The sequence below is a fragment of the Protomyctophum parallelum genome, assembly GCF_964188405.1.
Source record: "Protomyctophum parallelum genome assembly, chromosome: 14".
NCBI classification, from domain to species: Eukaryota; Metazoa; Chordata; class Actinopteri; order Myctophiformes; family Myctophidae; genus Protomyctophum; species Protomyctophum parallelum.
The window spans coordinates 47,893,463-47,910,517 of NC_139709.1; the positions used below are offsets into that span (position 1 = coordinate 47,893,463).

At 42.3% G+C, this 17,055-nt stretch overlaps 1 protein-coding gene across 1 annotated transcript; it reads left to right on the forward strand.

The window, feature by feature from the left end:
* The first annotated feature begins 14,274 nt into the window (after nt 1-14,274).
* On the forward strand, nt 14,275-16,334 carry rgs5b (regulator of G protein signaling 5b). The gene is made up of 4 exons (XM_083781576.1): nt 14,275-14,445; nt 14,644-14,795; nt 14,951-15,114; nt 15,390-16,334. The coding sequence occupies exons 1-4, from the start codon at nt 14,402-14,404 to the stop codon at nt 15,567-15,569; spliced, it is 540 nt and encodes a 179-aa protein (XP_083637702.1). The 5' UTR covers nt 14,275-14,401; the 3' UTR covers nt 15,570-16,334.
* The last annotated feature ends 721 nt before the right edge of the window (nt 16,335-17,055 follow it).

A 17,055-nucleotide genomic window follows, 5' to 3' on the forward strand; every position in this document is an offset into this window, starting at 1 on the left:
TTTTACAGCTAACGCAGAGCCATCTCAGGCTCTGAGCTAACGTAGCTGCGTCTTATAGTCCGGTGCGGCTTATAGTCCAGTGCGGCTTGTATATTGGATTTTCCCTAAATTTGGCTGGTGCGGCTTATATTCAGGTGCGGCTTATAGTCCGGAAATTACGGTAATTTGGTCCAATACGAAAGAAAGTAACTTGAACAGATTACAGGTGGCCCAAAACAAAGCAGCTCGTATAATGCTTCAATGCCCATATCGAACAAGAGTAAGTACAATGAACAATGATCTAGTGTGGTTAAGTGTAAAAAGTAGGTTGGATTATTTATTACTGTCTTTTGTGAAAAACATCATCACAACTAAAACCCCAGCATAGTACAGCGGCTAACAGCCACATTGTGAGAGAACCTTTCAGTTGGTGATACAAGCGTGAAATTTGGCATGAACATGCCTCGATCTGGGTCACCTCTTTAACTTTTTTAACCGAGCCATCCAAGAATCCAATATGGCGGTGCTATTTCAAGATCTAAGACAAATGTCTTCCTCGGGAGACAAATAATAAAGAACCTTGAACCTTGAACGGATCATGAGTTGTTTTCTCTTGTATTGTTGTGTTGGGAGTGCCAAGAACCAAACGATTCATTTTTGGTTAAAGGCTGTTAATATAACAACATATTGTGCATTTATTTAGCGCCTATATCCAAGGTGCTTTACATAGATTGTGCATTACATTCACCCATTCACACCACACCAGTGTTGTTTTCGTCAGGACTGACGATAACGTAAATGACGACGTCAACGCCCCTTTTTCCAGGACTAAGACGGACTAAAACGAACGACACTAAAATAATTCGGGACAAGACTGACGCTGACGAGCTAAATACCGTAGCTCTGTTTGATGACGATGACGAGACGTGTGTGTGTTACTGTTGACAAGACGAGGCTAGACGAAAATGTTAGTGGATTGACGAACAAAGTTTGTAGGGGTCCTAAAGTTGTGAATCGATATAATTAAACTAAACTGCGGGAAAATCACAGATGTACAAGCCCAAAGCGCTGTGCATTGCGACGGGTAGATAACTTGTAGATCTGCTACTTCCAGCGCAGGGAGGGTGCATGCTTATGATGCTCTTTAACTATGCAATGCATCTGTTGCATGATCAGCAGGCAGCGCGAGTCCAGCCAGCGACAGACTCACAACACAGGAGCAGCAGACGGGATGCACAGGGATGACAAAACTTTATTGCACACATCTGTGCTTTCATCCAAGCTTCCATAGCCTTTTAAATCTTATTTCCCATCCACGGGCCCAAGCAGTGATATCAGGCAGCAGCTTCCACCCGATCTGTGGTGGTGTTGTGTTGTCTGACGAGGGAAGCTACTGCTAGCATGGGAGCTAACGTTAGTTTCTTCCATATAGTTAGAAGGAGTCCGCCTTACAATTTACAATTTACAATTTAGGCATTTAGCAGACGCTCTTAATCCAGAGCGACTTACATTAAGCAAGAACAAAAAAGCATGGGAATACATCACATAAAAACATTTATCAAGAAACATGCGTAAGCTAAGAAAGTAACAGTGGAATATCTATATAATGAAGCTATACATATAAACTATACTACTACTATGCTATACATATGTACTATGACGTGCTATGACTACATACAATGCAATTATAGTGCTGTCTACATAATATGATATAAGTCTGTATCAAATGCTATCTAAGTCTACAGAAATGCTATCTAAGGGGGTGGGGTAAGTGCTATGGGCCATGATGGAGTCTGAAAAGGTGGGTTTTCAGACTACGGCGGAAGATTGGGAGTGATGCTGCAGTTCTGACTGCAATGGGAAGTGCATTCCACAGTTTTGGAGCCAGAAGGGAGAAGAGTTTGGGACGTGTGGAGCGTTGTCCCGGCGCTTTTAGTGAGGGTACTTCCAGCTTCCCTGCGTTGGCTGATCTGAGTGCGCGGGAGGGTTTGTAGGGTTCAATCATACTTGCAAGATATGGGGGAGCCATACCTTTGGTTGCTTTGAATGCCAGCATCAGAGTTTTGTATTCTGTGCGGGCAGCGATCGGGAGCCAGTGGAGGGAGCGGAGCAGGGGGGAGACATGTGAGAATTTTGGCTGGTTGAAGACCAAGCGAGCTGCGGCATTTTGGATCAGCTGGAGAGGCTTAAGTGCACATGCTGGTAGGCCAGTAAGGAGGGAGTTACAATAGTCGAGTTTTGACAAGACTGTTGTCTGGATTAGGAGCTGGGCTGATTCCTGGGTGAGGAACGGTCTAATTCGTCGTATGTTATAGAGTGTGAACCTACAGGATCGAGTGACAGCTGTGATGTGAGTTTTGAACGAGAGCTGACTGTCCAGGACAACACCAAGATTCCTGGCTGTTGGGACAGACGTTACCAGGGCGTTGTCTACGGAAATAGTTAGCTCCCGCATAGGGCAGGACTTAGCTGGGAAGAAGAGAAGCTCAGTCTTGTCTGGGTTCAGTATGAGGTGGTTGGAGGACATCCACTGTGAGATGTCAGCCAGGCATGCAGTGATGCGCTCTTCCACCTGAGTGGCAGAGGGGGGGAAGGATAGAAACAGTTGTGTGTCATCGGCGTAGCAGTGATAGGATATATTGTGAGCAGAGATGATAGAGCCAAGGGATTTAGTGTACAGTGAGAAAAGGAGGGGACTTAATAACACTATGTACTTTCCATCCGTTCCCCAACCCCTCACACTTGCTGCTGCGTTTACACGGGCAGACACAGACGAATGGGAATATCATTTGGAGCTTTAACAATGAAGGATAGACTATCATTGCGTCTGCCTGTGTTTAATTCTCAGGGTTTCACTGTCCACAGCACGCAGACCTGTCAAAATGCACTTCCCAAAATTCAGAGACATGCCACCACCTATAAATTCAAACCCACCTCTGGAATATTGCTATCTCACTCCACTTTATTCCATAGTATTAGTTTTTCTCTAATAAAGTTGTTTTTTTTGTTTTCTCATGTTCTCCTTGAAAAGTGTCTTTAAGTACTCAGAGAAGCATTATATAAATAATATTATTATCACTATTATTATTACTACTTGTTTTATTGCCTATGCTTATGTAGAAAAAAAAGCTCACTGTTCAGGTCAAATAGGCCTATGCGATTAAATGTGATTAATTGAGATTAATTAATCACGAAGCCTCCAATTAATTAGATGTTTTTTAATGGAAGCATAAGTGTTTATTTTTTAAGTTGGGTTTTGCCATAATCATGTCTTTTGCCATAATCAGGTAGCTTTACAACAAAGATGTATTCGGTATTCGGCCAACTGTTTCCTATATTCAGTATTCGGTTTCGGCCAAGAATTTCCCTTTCGGTGCATCCCTAGATATTACCGGTATATGAAATAGCCTATCATACATTTTATTTTTATGTTATTATTTGCATCTGAACTCTCAGTTTAAGTTATATACCGGTATATTTGTGACCATTTGACTGAGGGACTGCTATTGTATTTTTATTTTTTTCATGTCATATGAAAGCAGGGAATCATATAGCTTCATATGACAATGACAACCTGTCAACCTTGATTCCAATGCCAATGTATTAATACCTGTACGCTATAGACATTTTATTTAAAGACATTTTTTAAATTTTGACTAAAAATGGACTAAAACCTTTTACTAAAATGACTAAAACGGACTAAAACCCTTAGGAGTTTCCGTCGACTAAAACTATCAAGGATAGAAATGACTAAGACTGACTAAGACTAATTAAGCATTTAACCAAATGACTAAGACTGACTAAGACTAATTAAGCATTTTTCCAAAAGACTAAGACTGACTAAATCAAAAAAATGCCTGCCAAAAACAACACTGATTCACACACACATTGATTCGTACGGCAGCGGAAACCATGCAAGGCACCAACCAGCACATCAGGAGCAATTAGGGGTTCAGGGTCTTGCTCAACGCACTAACTCTGGGGGAGCCCGGGTTTGAACTGGCAACCTTGCGGTTCCCATCCGGCCACTCTACCCCTAACCCATTCTGACCCGAGATCAGATTCATACGAGGTTTCCGCCGGACACACACTGGTCTGATGAACCCATTCTGACCTGAGATCAGATTCTAAAAAATGTCAGTCGTTCTTCGATTTTTCAAAAATAGCAGACCTACAAGCTCGTATCGCGCCACTCGGTGGCGCGATATGAGCTTGTAGATCTGCTATTTTTAAATAGCTAAAGCATAACATGATGCTGACACCAAAATGGGTGCCCGTTCAGAATGGGCTAAGCCACCACCGCCCAACATAGTGGAAGAATAGCTGCTGTGTTTCACAGTAAGCTAATGGGGGATCTAATAAATAAATAAAACATTTAAATCAACACATTCCTCTCAAGGTCTCTCAAATGACCAAAACATTGCATCATGAAACGGCATGGCTTGGATCCGAATAACATGTTTTGAAATACACAGTGTTTGTGTGTTGCTTATGTAAGGATTGAAACGTGTCCAGTGACACTTTTTTTTTATCCTCTGCCTCTTTCCTGTTGTTTTTTTTTTTTAGACACCAGTTTTTATTATTTTATTTCTTAAGTTCCCCTGACTACTACCCATCGCCATCGCTAACGCAAAACAACTTGATTGACGGTGATTATAGTCCAGGGCTGAGCATGTACTTAATTTGACTCAGGAGATTGTATAAATATGGACATTATTAATGTGTTAACAAAGACACGGCAAAAGTGAAACATCAGTTTCATGAATGACCTAGTTTTGAGACCTGGTTTCATTACCTAATTCTTGATAAGCTCATAAATTGTGCGATGACAGACTTCGGTCTCATCACATTGACATAATAGATAAATCATTATGTTATAATGACAGCTATCTGTCTTGAGTCAAACAGGCAAAGACTATTTTGATGGGGAAAAAAATTATGATTTGGCCTCATTGTATTGACACCTGACCTCACTCACACACACACACACACACACACACACACACACACACACACACACACACACACACACACACACACACTCATTCTATTCCGTGATAAGGTTCTCATAACGTATTATGACAACAGCATCATTATGCTGTTACTGTTAGATAACGAGACGTTTTCCATGCAGGTGTGACCCCAGGATGTATTATAGCATAGTGAGCTATCATCGCCTTTGATTGCAGGACATAATAGCCCATGATTCCATGACTAGAACATATTTTGTGTCAACTCTTTGAAAAGCAAATAGCTTATAATGATCATGGATGATTATGTGGTTAGTATGGTTAGGTTGGGGTTAGTGGGACAACATCAGGCTGAGTGAGGAACTATCTGTAACTGTAATACACAGGCCTAACTGAGACAACACATTTAGGATAATACAGTTTTAAATTGCACAACAATCATGAGAGTCTAAAAGCCCAACTAGCAGATCAGGTGTTCCTAAACGTTTGAGACCAAGGCCCGAAAAGAGAAAGTTTGCGTCTCCCCAGCGTCTCCCTCGTTTTTTTTTTTGGGGGGGGGGCTATCCCCTCCAACATCTGGCTTTTCCGAAATTACGTCATATGGCAACCAAATCTATGGACTTTCGAGTGGTTGTTTAGTGCACTAAACGTGACGCCATGTGGCAGCCAAGTCTATGGACTTTTATTTTGTTAAGTTAACCCATAACCCAAAATCACACCCGTGTGAACTGAGTGGTGCAGTTCCCCCCCCCCCCCCCACCCACCTCTCTCTCTCTCTCTCTCTCTCTCTCTCAATAGCAGGCAGCATTGCAGCACTATCTCTCTCTCTGTTTCTGGCGCCCCCTACTGGTACCCTATAGTCATATACTCGTGCTCATGGCCACATACAATAACCCATTCTGACCTGAGATCAGATTCTAAAAATGTCTATTACATCCTGACAGTTTCATTATTAACCCATTCTGACCTGAGATCAGATTCTAAAAGTGTCTTCGATTTTTCAAAAATAGCAGACCTACAAGCTCGTATCGCGCCACTCGGTGGCGCGATATGAGCTTGTAGATCTGCTATTTTTCAATAGCTAAAGCACAACATGATGCCAACACCAAAATGGGTGCCCGTTCAGAATGGGATAAGTGAACATGGACATGCCACATGCCACATGCCACATACATACATAGGTGTACACGGACATTGCTGGTTGTAGGAGTGGTTTCACCACTCAAAAATGTGTCCTGACCTCACTGTTTGGGTACCCCTGCCCCAGAGGCTGTGCTGTTATACGCTCAACCAGCAAATGGCTTACAGCCTCTCTCACTCTCTTGCTAAAAATGGAACTGAAATTGAACTTATTAAATCATTTTTCATCTGACACTAGCAGGGATACAGTTCCATCGACCGTAGACCACTCATATGGTGAAATCCACACATTCCTCTCAGGTCTCTCAAATGACCAAAACATTGCATCATGAGACGGCATGGCTTGGATCCGAATAACATGTTTTGGTCGCATGAAATATATACACAGTGTTTGTGAGTTGCTTATGTAAGGATTGAAACGTGTCCATTGAGGGACTACACTGCAGAGATGACAACATGTTTATGTATACTGTAGTACCGTTGTTATCATGGCCAAGTGTGTCTGAAGTGGAAACAGTTCAGGTTTCAGTATCCCCAAAAACACTGACCCCAGAATGTGGAAAACATTCACAATGAACCTTGTACCTAGTTGTATAAATGAGGTGCTTTTTTAACTAAAAGTATCCCACAAAGTAGAAATACTCTGTTCATAGTACAAAAAGGCAAACATCTAAGATATCTATTTACACATAGAATATTATGTTAGAATCCAGCTGGTACAGTATACTGAGGTTGGACATAAGTTGCATAAGGTTAGACACAAAGGTGGTGGCACTTTGGTAGGTCCACATAACAGCATGTAAATACATGAGATTAGACAAGTGACTGTACTTAAAGGACAACTTTAGTTTTTTTCAACCAAGGTTCATGTTTTAGGTTGTTATTAGAGAAACTAAAAGATGAGTGTTATTTTTCTTCATTTGCTGCTTTCTATCGTTTTAGGGATTTTAGCTGTTTTTGACAGGGGGGCGGGGGCATTCGAGCATGGGGCTAAATATGTATTTCTTTACAAAATTTTATAGCGATTTCTTTTTTTATTATTTACTATAGTCCTACTAGACCCCAAGAAATTACATCTGGCCACAAAAGATCACAGGATCTACTGAATGTGTCAAACTGACATATTGAGCCTATTACAGTGTAGCTTCCCCCAAGTATAGGCTACCTTCATATTCAGTAGATCCTGTGAACTTTTGTGGCCAGATGTAATTTCTTGGGGTCTAGTAGGACTATAGTAAATAATAAAAAAATAAATCGCTATAAAATTATGTAAAATAATACATATTTAGCCCCATGCTCGAATGCCCCCGCCCCCCTGTCAAAAACAGCTAAAATCCCTAAAACGAAAGAAAGCAGCAAATGAAAAAAATGTAACACGCATCTTTTAGTTTCTCTAATTACAACCTAAAACATGAACCTTGGTTGAAAAAAACTAAAGTTGTCCTTTAAAGTAAAAAAGTAAAGGTAACTTTACAAGATTTGCCCGACATTTTGGAAGAAGTGGAATGTTTTAAGTGCCAAAGTATTACAGTAGATAGGGCTTAGGTGGCCATGTGTTGTATTAATAATCTAAAACTGGAAAGTAACCAGAAAATGTAGTTTTCAAATAATTGTATACAAAGTACAATAAATGCCTCAGAGATGTAAGCAGTATTTGAAAGTATATAATATAAAGTAAATATACCTAAACAACAGTAAGGACAGCGGCACAGCACTTGAGTAAATCACGCTTTCCCCCGCTGCCAAAAATAGACTAGGCTACAGTACTTGTGTAAATGATAGGCTACACTACAGTACATCACAAAGCCCTGGGATACGTTGCTTTTGGCCCTTCTCCATTAATTACATATGCGCTAACAGCCTTCAAGTTCAGGGACTTTGATGCGAACACATATTACATAATATTTAGATGAATTAGTCTATAAATATCTATAATATAAAGCTTACCGTTTAATAATTGTTTGTATGTCCATGACATGAGGGTCACTGAAATGGGTGGAAACCTTTCTTTTCAGGGAATGGGAAAAAATAGCCTGTGTTCAAATGAATTCAATGTATATTAATTAGTCACAAGCTCTTGTTTTTTTTTTTTTTGTATCCCACAATTGTGTAACCCATTTTTCACCTCTGTGTCAATCATCTAATGTGGTCCTGGGCTCTACACACCCTCTGCCAACCTGGGGAGAGCAACGGACTTTAACTCGGCCGGGGTCAGTTTGTAACAGAAAAGGTGTGACGATCGCAGGGGTGCCTAAACGTAAACATTATTTTTTTCCAGAAAGCCACACATAACCAAATATTAATAACCAGTGCACGTACTGTACTTGCAGCACTACAGGGCTGCATAGTGCATGTACTGTACATGCAGCAGTGCCAGGGTTTCCTGCACAATGTTGTTGGCATGGCGCTGCGCCATGCTTGAAATAAATCGCGCCATGCCAAGCTGTTTTTTTTTTGTTGAGGGGCCTAGTGAATCATGGTGTGTGTGTGATATGAAATGTCCAGTACCTCCCCAGTGCCTCCCCAGTGTCCCCCCGTGTGCCTCCCCAGTGCCTCCCCAGTGTCTCCCCAGTGTCCCCCCGAGTGCCTCCCCAGTGCCTCCCCAGTGTCTCCCCAGTGTCTCCCCAGTGCCTCAGTGTCCCCCTGAGTGTCTCCCCAGTGTCTCCACAGTGCCTCCCCAGTGCCTCCCCAGTGTCTCCCCAGTGCCTCCCCAGTGTCCCCCCGAGTGCCTCCCCAGTGCCTCCCCAGTGTCTCCCCAGTGCCTCCCTGAGTGCCTCCCCAGTGTCTCCCCAGTGTCTCCCCAGTGCCTCCCTGAGTGCCTCCCCAGTGCCTCCCCAGTGTCTCCCCAGTGCCTCCCTGAGTGCCTCCCCAGTGTCTCCCCAGTGCCTCCCCAGTGTCTCCCCAGTGTCCCCCCGAGTGCCTCCCCAGTGCCTCCCCAGTGTCTCCCCAGTGCCTCCCAGTGTCTCCCCAGTGCCTCCCAGTGTCCCCCTGAGTGCCTCCCCAGTGCCTCCCCAGTGTCTCCCCAGTGCCTCCCTGAGTGCCTCCCCAGTGTCTCCCCAGGGCCTCCCCAGTGTCCCCTCAGTGCCTCCCCAGTGTCCTCTTGAGTGCCTCCCCAGTGTCTCCCCAGTGCCTGCACAGTGCCCCCCAGTGTCCTCCCCAGTGTCTCCAATAGCAATACAAGAGCAATAATACAAATTAATCTTAATTTATTATTCTAATTATTTGCTCTCATCCAGTGGTAATGAAAAATAAAAAATAAAATCCTATATTTTGGCTATTTTTTGCTTGAGGCAGGCGGGCCACGTAAAATGATATGGCGGGCCGTATACGGCCCGCGGGCCGTAGTTTGGGGACCCCTGATTTAAAGTATGAGGTATAAAGTACAGCAGCCTTGTGTTAATAAAACAGAAAGATTTGGTATTGGGTAAGACTGGCGATATGTATCTTTCACTGCTTCGTCTCAACCATTACTCAATGGCTCTGGTCTCAGCCTGGATATTAGACATTCCGTTTCTTTTTTTTATTTTATGTTGCCACTACTGTTGGAGCAGCCATAAACTACACAGGTTCATCTCGATGTTCTGGGCATCTTTGTAATGTTAGTGTTAGTAAAAAAGCAGGTAAAGGAGTAAAGTTTGAGGCAAACTAACATCAGTCACTCTGCCGTTCACTGTAGTGGAAGAGGTGCGCCTGGTGAGGGTTTAAACCCCGCAGCTACGTCGAGTCCGCCTACAGGAAATACGTAGGCTGCGACCATGAGACCCGCTACGGAATCGGTCTATAGGCAAAAGCGTTCTAAAAAATTCAAAAAGTAAAAAAAAAATACCAAGCATTGCTGACATGCCAACAATGCATTGCAATGTGACACATAGATGTAGATCTGCTATTTTTCCCTTTTTGTTTCTGTCATATGACAAAGTATAAAAAAGGGCTATCATTTGTGGGGCAAAAAACATAAAAGAACATTAAATATGACGGTAGTGCTGTCGCCTCACATCTAGAAGGTCCTGGGTTCGATTGCCGCTGGGGAAGCTGTGGGCGCTGGGGGCGTGTTCCCTCCTACGTGTCATCAGTGCCCATACCCGAGGTGGGGTTTGGCGAAAGGGCCTTTCTGTGTGGAGTTTGCATGTTCTCCCCGTGTCCCCTAGGGTAGATACCCTCACAAAAACATGCAGTAATCCTGGTCTCTAAAACTACCTCCCCCTGGCCAGCCGGGGCGCCTGATGGAGGGGAAAGAAACTGGTCGGAATAACGTGTTCCTTCCACGCGCTACGTCCGGCCAGGGAAATTCCCCCCTGTCAGGTGAAAAGAAGCAGCTTGGACTCCTCATGCATAGAATGAAGCATGAGGTCAGTCTGCTGCCCCCCCCCAGGTTGGCAGAGGAAGTGTATCACCCAGGATTACATTAGATAATTGGCACTGGGTGAAAAAACTGGGTTGCAAAATCGTGGGATAAACATTATTAATAAAATATATATATATATATATATGAGACTTCTGTCTGACAACAATGACATGAGAATGACCAGAAGTTAAATCCAAAGTGAGTATTGGAATGCATTTGCAAGCCAGGAAGAGGGAAACCCTGAAATCCAGCCAGTCCACTCATTGTCTTGGCCTGAGTGACCCGCCGACATCCTCATCTTAATATGAGCCATTGAGTCTGAGTCTGAGTCGAGCCCTTTGTTTCAGGTCTGACTGACCAGAAGTGGTGAAAGAATAACTCTGATTTTCTTTTACTTACTGTAAGTAAAGCAATAGCAATAGCAGAAACACTACCAAGTAAAAGTCCTCTATTTAAATAATTACTTGAGTAAAAGTTAAGTATCGTCATCAAAATGTGCTTCAAGTACCAAAAGTGAACATACAAATTTTCTAAATTGGTCAGAATCTTAAAAAAAATGCCAGTAGACCAGCTATTGTTAAATAACCCAAGTATATATTAGGGCTTAATTGATTAATGTATGTTTTGTAATACTAATCAAAATCTGCAAGACTAAATTAATCGTATAGTGGAATAAAAAAAATCCCTCAGAGATTAACTGTAATAATAATAAATATGACTATTTTCCCCCTCAAAAGGTCTACTATATTATAGTAGACATTTTGATGGCCCAAAATGGCCCAAAATGTCTACTATATTGTAGTAGACATTTTGAGGGGGAAAATAGTAAATCCTCAAGTAAACTACAGTAAAGTAAAAGAAAATGTGTGAAGTGAAGGGTGCAGTTATCATCATATGTCATGTCATCATACGTCAATCTCATTCTGGCCAATCACAATTTGTGTCCTCACTTATGTCTTCAATGTTTGTGTTTACACACATTTGTCTTCAATGTACTTTTGTCTTCAATGTTTGTGTTTACACAGACCCTCAAAGCTGGACATAGGAGGGGCTAGCGCCCCTTCAAAAGTACCTTGAATTATACTGAAGTATAGTACTTGAGTTAATGTACTTATATTTCCACCACTGGTGACCAGCCGTTGACACCTACAGTCATACCTGACAAAGCCCGTCTTCCAAGAAGCATGCTTCCTTATTTATCCGGTTTCCTCTACAGCGCTGGCTTCCAGCTAACCACTATATCAGATTGGATTTGCCTTTGTGCAGATGGCTCCCTTCCTACTAAAATAAGCCTTTCCTGCTACAATGAAGAATGGCTGTCTGGCTCCTGGCAGTTATTTATAGGCACTAATAGCGTATGTTTACTTTCAGTGGAATACTCTTTGTTAAAGAAAGAGTGATCATGGAAGGAATGTGTGATAAAAAACCATGTTGATCTCGGGATTGACGGATTCAAGCAGCGATTCCTGGCGGTTCTCTGGATCAGAGAGGCCACTTCTCGAAAGCGTTCATGGCCCATCCATCTAATGTTAGATTGGAGGGGGTGAATTAAGGCTGCACAATTATATCGTTATCGTATCGTTATCGAGGTATGAACATGTGCAATGTTAGTATTGCAAAGATTGTCAATATATCGTCCACTTCTAAAGACAGCAACATCCCTCTGTTTTAGCCTCTGCCCTCTCGGGGAAAAAAAACACCACTCCGTTTCTCCCGTCGCCCGCGTCTCTCTGTCCAAGGACAACCCTGTAATTCTTAAAAGTTATCAAAAACGGCTAAATTAAACATATAAAACAAAAGACAGGTTTAGCTTGTTCCGCAGGGAAAGACAATGGGAAAAAAATTGGGTTTAGCGTGATCCGCAGTAAAACTGTTAGCGATAATATCGTATTGATATTGCAATATTTGGCATAAGTACAGAGATGTGACATTTTGTCCATATCGTGCAGCCCTAGCGTGCATTGTCAGAACATGTTTAATTTAATCATCAATCAATCAATCAATCAATCAATCAAGCAATCGTGTTCTGGCTTGTATCAGTGGAACTAACTTAGTATACTTTAAGTTCCTACTGTACTGGTATAGGTTTAAAAGAAAGGAGACCATAACATATGTTTTTACATAATTTGCTAATGCGTTCTGTTATTAATAAAGTAGTGTTGTTATATCCTGTTAGCCTTAATGTCTGATGGTACCATGGCATGTGCTGTTTCAATATTTGACTAATAAAGTAGGCTATTCAATCAATCAATCAATCAACCATCAATCAATACATTTTGCCAATTAGTATGGGGGTTTGCAAAATAACAGGTCTACAAATCCACACAGAATGTTGCAAAACATGATTATGGCTACTGTACTACTGTAACAAAACATAAATCCAGGCTTAAGCTAACTACTGTACTTTAAAGCTGCAACTTACCTCCTTTAGCCCGGATTTTAACCGACATTTTTACCATTGAGCTAATAGAGCCTGCCTGCTTGCTCAGGGGATGAATAAAATCTTGACCTTCAGGTCAAACTTTGTGTCAGATCATCTGTGTCTAGGTGAGAAATGTCTCAATGGGACAAAATACAACCACCCCGATTCTATAAGTTATATTGTAACATACTCGACCACAGGGGTTCTCAACGTTTTGGCTGGGGACCCCCGGAAATGCTTTGGCCATGTCTCGCGACCCCTGCCCCTGCCCCGCCCCACCCCCAATACAAATTGACCGCTACAATAACCTTAATAATAGTGAAAATACATCATAAATAAATACTGAAACCAGATATAATCATTAGGGAAAGTTTATGCATGCACTATGTGTACATATGTAAACTCTTACATTTTTTTGGGGGGACCCCCCAAAATAATTTGGCAACCTACCCCATAGTGCAGCCCTATGGACTCACACAGGAGTCAGTAATCCAAAAACAGAAAAGAAAAGAAAAGAACAGGACAGAACAGGACAGAACAGAACAGAACAGAACAGAACAGAACAGAACAGAACAGAACAGAACAGAACAGAACAGAACAGAACAGAACAGAACAGAACAGAACAGAACCGAACAGAACTGAACTGAACTGAACTGAACGGCCCGGGTGTACCTTGTTGAGCCTAATGTCTACTGGCACAAAGGACTCTTCAAGTTGCTTTTTTGTGCTGGGGGATGATGAGTCTGACCCATATTCTAAAAATAGAATAATGTAACACCTGGAACAGCATACTCTGATGTTTTGCCTCTGAATGAGCATGAAAGACCACTCAATGTGCGTATATGCATTAAGGGCCACTATAATTATTGTGATTCATCTTGGTTTCAAAAGAACGGGAGGATACCTCAGGCTTGTAGGGACTGAATGCTCTCTAATCTAAGTGGAGAGTTGGGGATGTTTCTATTGAATTAGTATGAATTAAATAACTGCATGCGGCAGCCTGGCCGCATTCAGCAGCACGCACACGCACACACACACACACACACACACACACACACACACACACACACACACACACACACACACACACACACACACACACACACACACACACACACACACACACACAAACGTGTGTCAGCATGTGTCTCGGTCTGTGTTCAATGTGAGAGTGGAAAGATGAGACACATGGGATTTACAGTACTAAAGAATCCCGCTGTGGGAAGTATATCCCACGTGTGGGGAGGGTAACGAGGAAGTGGCATGCCAGATAACAAGTGACTGGGAGTGTCCCCTGCATAACGCCCCCACAGCCTCTCCTTCATTGGCTGAGCAGTGTGACATCACAGGGGGAGCTGACTTATAAAAAGGCCAGTCGTCCACAGAGGCAGCAGACCACAGCGAAAGCAGCTCTTTGTCAGAGGGCTCTCCACAGCTGCATGACACACTAACACGCCTCGCAAAACAACACAGAAACACACATTGGAATTATACGGCAGCCTAGAAGTGGGAACTAAGGACGAAAACTAAACCATCTCATCCATCATGTGCAAAGGACTTGAATTGCTGCCCATCACTTGTTTGGAGAGGTCAGTTCCATCATAGAGAAAATATTTTTTTCCCTCTCAGACTAAAGTCATATTTTGTTACTGTGTCATGTGCACATACTGTATGAAGCTAATCGCTATAATGTAGTCATGGGCTCCTCAAATCATTTGACTAAGGAGTAGTATATAATGTACGTACCCATCTTTAATGTATTTTTTGTTTTGTTATTGTTGTTACAGAGCAAAGGAACTCAAAGCCTTGTTTGGAAGTTTGCTGCACAAGCCAGACCACAGCAACATGGGACACACGAAAAAGACATGCACACAGAGGTTGAACACAGACGAGCCTTCAAAATGGAAGGAGTCGTTCGAGAAGCTTCTGTCTTGCCAAAGTAAGTACGAACCGCGGCTCAGCGTTTATACAGCCAGTTAGTAACTGTAACTGTGTGAGAAAGGCTTTTAATCATTCCACGTGTGCGTGCAGTGACGTTTCTAATGAAAGCCAGACACTGACCCTCTGTCCTCCTCCCCGCTCGCCTCTCTCCAGATGGACTGTTCTTATTCAGAGCCTTCCTCATGTCAGAGTTCAGCGAGGAGAACGTCGCTTTCTACCTGGCTTGTGAAGACTACAGGCTCACCAAGAACTCCAAGCTCGCCGCCAAGGCCAAGAAAATCTACGAGGAATTCATCTGCAGTGATGCACCGAGAGAGGTAAATATCTACACTCTTACAATATTCAAAGCATGATGACAGATGCTGTCAAACCTCGTAGATACGGTAGTTGCTTGTTGGTACTTTTGCCATTTTTGTATTTGCACATACAGAGGCCATGGCAGTGGTTTTGTCTGGAAAGTCCGCAAAATTAAGAACAATTTAACCGCTTTAGTCCAATTTATGTAGGGTACTTAAAAGTATCTCATCTGCACGCTCACTTTTTTAACAGTATTTGATGATACTTAATTGTTCCTTCCATCCTCTTCTCCCAGGTCAACCTGGACCACGAGACCAAAGCGATCACCAAAGACAACCTGGCGAAGCCCACTGTGGCCTGCTTCGACGTGGCCCAGGCTAAAATCTACATGCTGATGGAGAAGGACTGCTACCCTCGCTTCCTCAAATCGCCCACCTACCTGGACCTCTGCAGCCAAAAAGGCAGGACAGGCTAAACGTGCCCCAATCCCCAACAGAACAATGTACAAAAACTTGAGGTCGAGAGACATGTGAGATGCACGACAGGGGTCAAATTCAAACTGAGGTCATCCTGCAGGACTCCTGCAAGGAGCATAATATTCTGTACACTAACTGACTGATCTACCAAGCAGCCCCAGCTAAATGAACCTTTCTGCAGGCGGATCGGTTGTGACTTGACCGCAAGCTGCTGGCTTTACTTGACGCACAACGGAGAGACTGAGTGTTTTCCGACAAGGGGGTGGGTCGGGCTTGCTGTGAGACTGTAGCAGAGTGGTCCAGTGACTGGTAACACTACTGGAAGAATTTCAATACTGTATGTATGTATGTGTAAATAACTGTTAGCCTTGGAGCTTTGAAGAGCACTAAAAGCTGTAGTGTCCCTGTACAGCGCACACACACAAAGGACTGCATGACGCACATGCCAGTGGAATGGCTCATAATATGAAGCTTTCAGCTTTTGTTTACAAAAAAAAGTTAAAGAACCAAGAGTGATGGTGAGAGAACACTGCTTTGCTTTGCACAATGACCAGCCTAAGACAAGCTACTTTTAATTGTATTATTTTTTTTTGGTAATGTGTGATGATGTATTTATTCTTTTGTATTTATTTTCCATAAACATGGATTTTTTTTATTATGTGACTGTTCTGTGCAACAGTTTTGATGGTGACTCAAGTATTTTTTATATTTTTCTACACAAAGTATTGTGCGGGCAAACCGACCAACATGCTGAATAAAGATAAATGGTGTATAGTAACGCAGACTCCTGTTTACTTCTCTACTTCTACTGCTCTATTTGACAGCTTCAGTTACAAGTTACGTTGCTGATTTAGATTATTATATACCAAAGCCCTATTTCCTACTTTGGATATTCAAAAATAACTGATCTACAAGCTCAAAATATGTTGCCATGAGACACATTGTGAGCTTGTAAATCTGCTGCTATAATAATAATAATAATAATAATAATACTAAATAATAAAATGAGTGAATTAAGCTAAGCAAATTTGTAATGAAAAAAATAGTGAGAAGTGGGCTGGATCCATTTATGGGTCACAACTCGACAAATTCCCATTTCCTACATATATACAGTATATTTCAAAAGATTAAATTAATGTTATGAATTATAAAACAAACAAACAAACAAAGTGGATAAATTCAATAAATAAAAATAAATAAATACATTAAAGGTCATTACACACTGGCGAATTGGCGACGCAATATATTCGTGCGAATAATTCGCATTTAAAAATAAACTATTGAAGTCCATGCAAGCTTCCACATCAGTGGCGAATGTGCGAATGTGCGAAAATGCGACCGTTTTCGCTTTTATTTGTTCGCTCTGGTGTCGTATTTTGCAGAGATTCGCAGGCGAACTGCAACATGCAATATTTCGCATTTTCAGATCGCTTATTCGCATCGCGTCGCTAATTCGCCAGTGTGCAATGACCTTAAGAAGTAGTG

Coding starts and splice junctions, on each gene's coding strand:
- rgs5b (XM_083781576.1), top strand. CDS start 14,402: ATGTGCAAAGGACTTGAATTGCTGCCCATCACTTGTTTGGAGAG. Junction 14,796..14,950: donor GAAGCTTCTGTCTTGCCAAA/GTAAGTACGAAC, acceptor GCCTCTCTCCAG/ATGGACTGTTCTTATTCAGA. Junction 15,115..15,389: donor GCAGTGATGCACCGAGAGAG/GTAAATATCTAC, acceptor CTCTTCTCCCAG/GTCAACCTGGACCACGAGAC.